This window comes from Schistocerca americana, chromosome 4 (assembly GCF_021461395.2).
Source record: "Schistocerca americana isolate TAMUIC-IGC-003095 chromosome 4, iqSchAmer2.1, whole genome shotgun sequence".
In the NCBI taxonomy this organism is placed as follows: Eukaryota; Metazoa; Arthropoda; class Insecta; order Orthoptera; family Acrididae; genus Schistocerca; species Schistocerca americana.
In genome coordinates, this window is record NC_060122.1 from 557374820 (window position 1) to 557377540 (window position 2721).

General features: G+C 47.6%; 1 protein-coding gene across 1 annotated transcript; it reads left to right on the forward strand.

Moving 5' to 3' along the window:
• The first annotated feature begins 1866 nt into the window (after window positions 1-1866).
• Window positions 1867-2298, forward strand: LOC124613612. The gene has a single exon (XM_047142327.1). The coding sequence runs from the start codon at window positions 1867-1869 to the stop codon at window positions 2296-2298; it is 432 nt and encodes a 143-aa protein (XP_046998283.1).
• Window positions 2299-2721: the final 423 nt, after the last annotated feature.

Here is a 2721-nt window from a genome sequence, read left to right on the forward strand (position 1 = left end):
AACTGACGGTGTAGCTATGGGCTCACCCTTATCGCCTATCGCAGCAGAAATTTTCATGGAGGCATTTGAGGAAACAGCCCTCCAGTCCGTACCATTACGCCCAAATTGTTGGCTTCGCTATGTCGATGATACTTTCGTCATCTGGCCCCACAGAGAAGAGGAGTTAAAGAACTTCCACAAGCACCTTAACCAACAGCACAGGAAAATTCAGTTTACAATGGAAACAGAGAAGAATGGGGTGCTGCCTTTTCTCGACGTGGAAGTTTATCGAAAACCTGATGGTACACTTGGCCACAAAGTGTACAGGAAACCAACCAATACGGACAGGTACCTTCACGCCTCCTCCCACCATCACCCCACGCAGAAGAAGTCCTCCCTGCACACGCTAACGAAGAGAGCGTACAGGATAAGCGACGAAGAACATCTGAAGACAGAACTTGAACGCCTAAGGTCCATCTTCGGAACTAATGGCTATGGGAAGCAGATGATAGACAGCACCATGTCGACAAGGGAGAAGACTAATAGGGAAGAGGAGAAGGAGGCACAAAGCATTGCTGTGTTACCATATGTACAAGGGGTCACCGAACGTATTGGCAAAATTCTACGAAAAGCCGACATCAAACCAATTTTCCGAAGCAGAAACAAAATATCAGACATGCTCGGTTCTACCAAGGATGCAGTTGACAAACTACACACAGCTGGCGTGTATGAGACTGGTTGTGCGTGTGGATTAGTCTACATAGGTGAGACGGGACGTCCGATTAGCACAAGGCTCTCGGAACATGAAAGATATATCCGCCTGAAACAACACACTAAGTCAGCAGTGGCGGAACACCGAGACGAGTGCGGGAAACCAATATTTTTTCAAGAAGCTTGCGTCCTGGCGAAACAGCCACTCACTTTCAAAAGAAAGATTAGAGAGGCGATAGAAATAGCCAAAAGACCCGCCAACATGAATAGAGAGGACGGGTACAAGCTTCCGAGGTCTTGGCTGCCTGCAATAGCAGGGTTACGGAGCGGCGGCAGAGCAGTGGCGGCCCATGCAGACGCGCGGAGAGCCGCAGTAGTGGTCGCGAGCACACAAAGCAATGGCACGCCACAGCCGGCTTCTGGACAGCATGGAAACAGTGTGACGTCACAGCCATCACCTATTCGCTATTCGTCCGTTTCCTCCAATGGGGTGGATTAATATAAAGACCAATAGAAAACAGCTATTTCAGCCAATGACAGATAATAAAGGAAACACCAATAAAGCATACCTTTCACCCCTCCTCCTCCTCCTTTTACAGCCAATCAAGTAACGACACGGTTTTCTCGTGCAGCTATTTAAGGAATCAAGTGTGTTCATTTAGCAGTTAACGTAATGCCCTGATGAAGGCTAGCTGCAACGCTGGCCGAAACGTTGGCGCATTTTAAATTATGACGATGCGGTCTGATACCATGAAGAATTTTATTGAAGAAGACAACGGCCGCGGAAGCCTACGCTTACATTTAAACAACCTGTATGGGCAGGAAATCCACAGAAACATCAAGAAGTTAGAAGCACTGCGTTTAAAAAGATGTAAACTGCTGAATGACCTTGCTTTTTTGAAGAGATGCAGAGACACGAGTGTTGTGCCGTATTCTTTGCGGTTGACGTCTCACATAAAAACGAACAAGGCGAGGAATTTCTGTGTTAAAGCCAGTAAAGCATTGCTACGGGAAAGGATCCGCCACATCCGCATAAGTCTCGATGCTCACAACAGGAATTTGTGTGATCTGCACCTATTTCTGGCCGGAAACCTTCAGATGGAAGACTGGGATAAAGTCGACAGGTTAACCTTTCAGCAAGCATCAAGGACCAGCAATAGTATTACTAACCACCAGATGAGAAAGTACGACAAACTACAACAGAAAGCCATGGACGAAACATTCACGCTGGACAGGCGACGGACAGTGGTCAACCTCTCCAGCCACACCTTGAGCGAAGCAACCACAACAATTCTGGCCAAGGGGATGAATTTCGCAGTCGCACCTAAGCGAGTTCCAAAAGAAGATATCATAGAATCCGTAGAGGCTTCGGTACGTCATCTGCCACAGGCCGAGGCGGAGAAGATCCGGCAGGAAACGGTCAGAGTTCTGAATAAAGCAAAGCCACCGAAGAAAAACATCAACGATGAGGAATACCATGCCATCAAGGAACTCAGGGACAACCCCCACTTAGTAGTGGTACAGGCAGGTAAGGGCAGCGCCACTGTAGTCTTGGACACAACTGATTACAACAAACGAATGGAAGATATTCTCGCAGAACCTATCTAGAAGAAACTTCAGGGAGATCCGACGGCCAAGGTAATCAAAAAGACGCAGGCACTGCTTAAGCACTCTAGAATCAACTTCGACAAGGCCAGAAGATTCATCCCGCAAGTGACACAGGCACCAAGGATATATGGTGTACCGAAGGTACACAAAACCGACTTCCCCTTAAGGCCCATAGTAAACTATAAATTCGCCGACCTACTACCTAGCGAAAGAACTGGCACCTAGGCTTCGACACCTAGTGCACCAAACCGAGTCCTACGTTAAGGATTCCACTCACTTCGTGTCCCTCCTAAAGGAAATGCGTGTTACGGACTAAGATCTGATGGTTAGTTTCGACGTCAAATCCCTATTCACGAATGTCCCAGTGTCAGATACTGTGAACATCTTAGAAGAACGCGTGGCACCTGATATATGTGAGCTTGT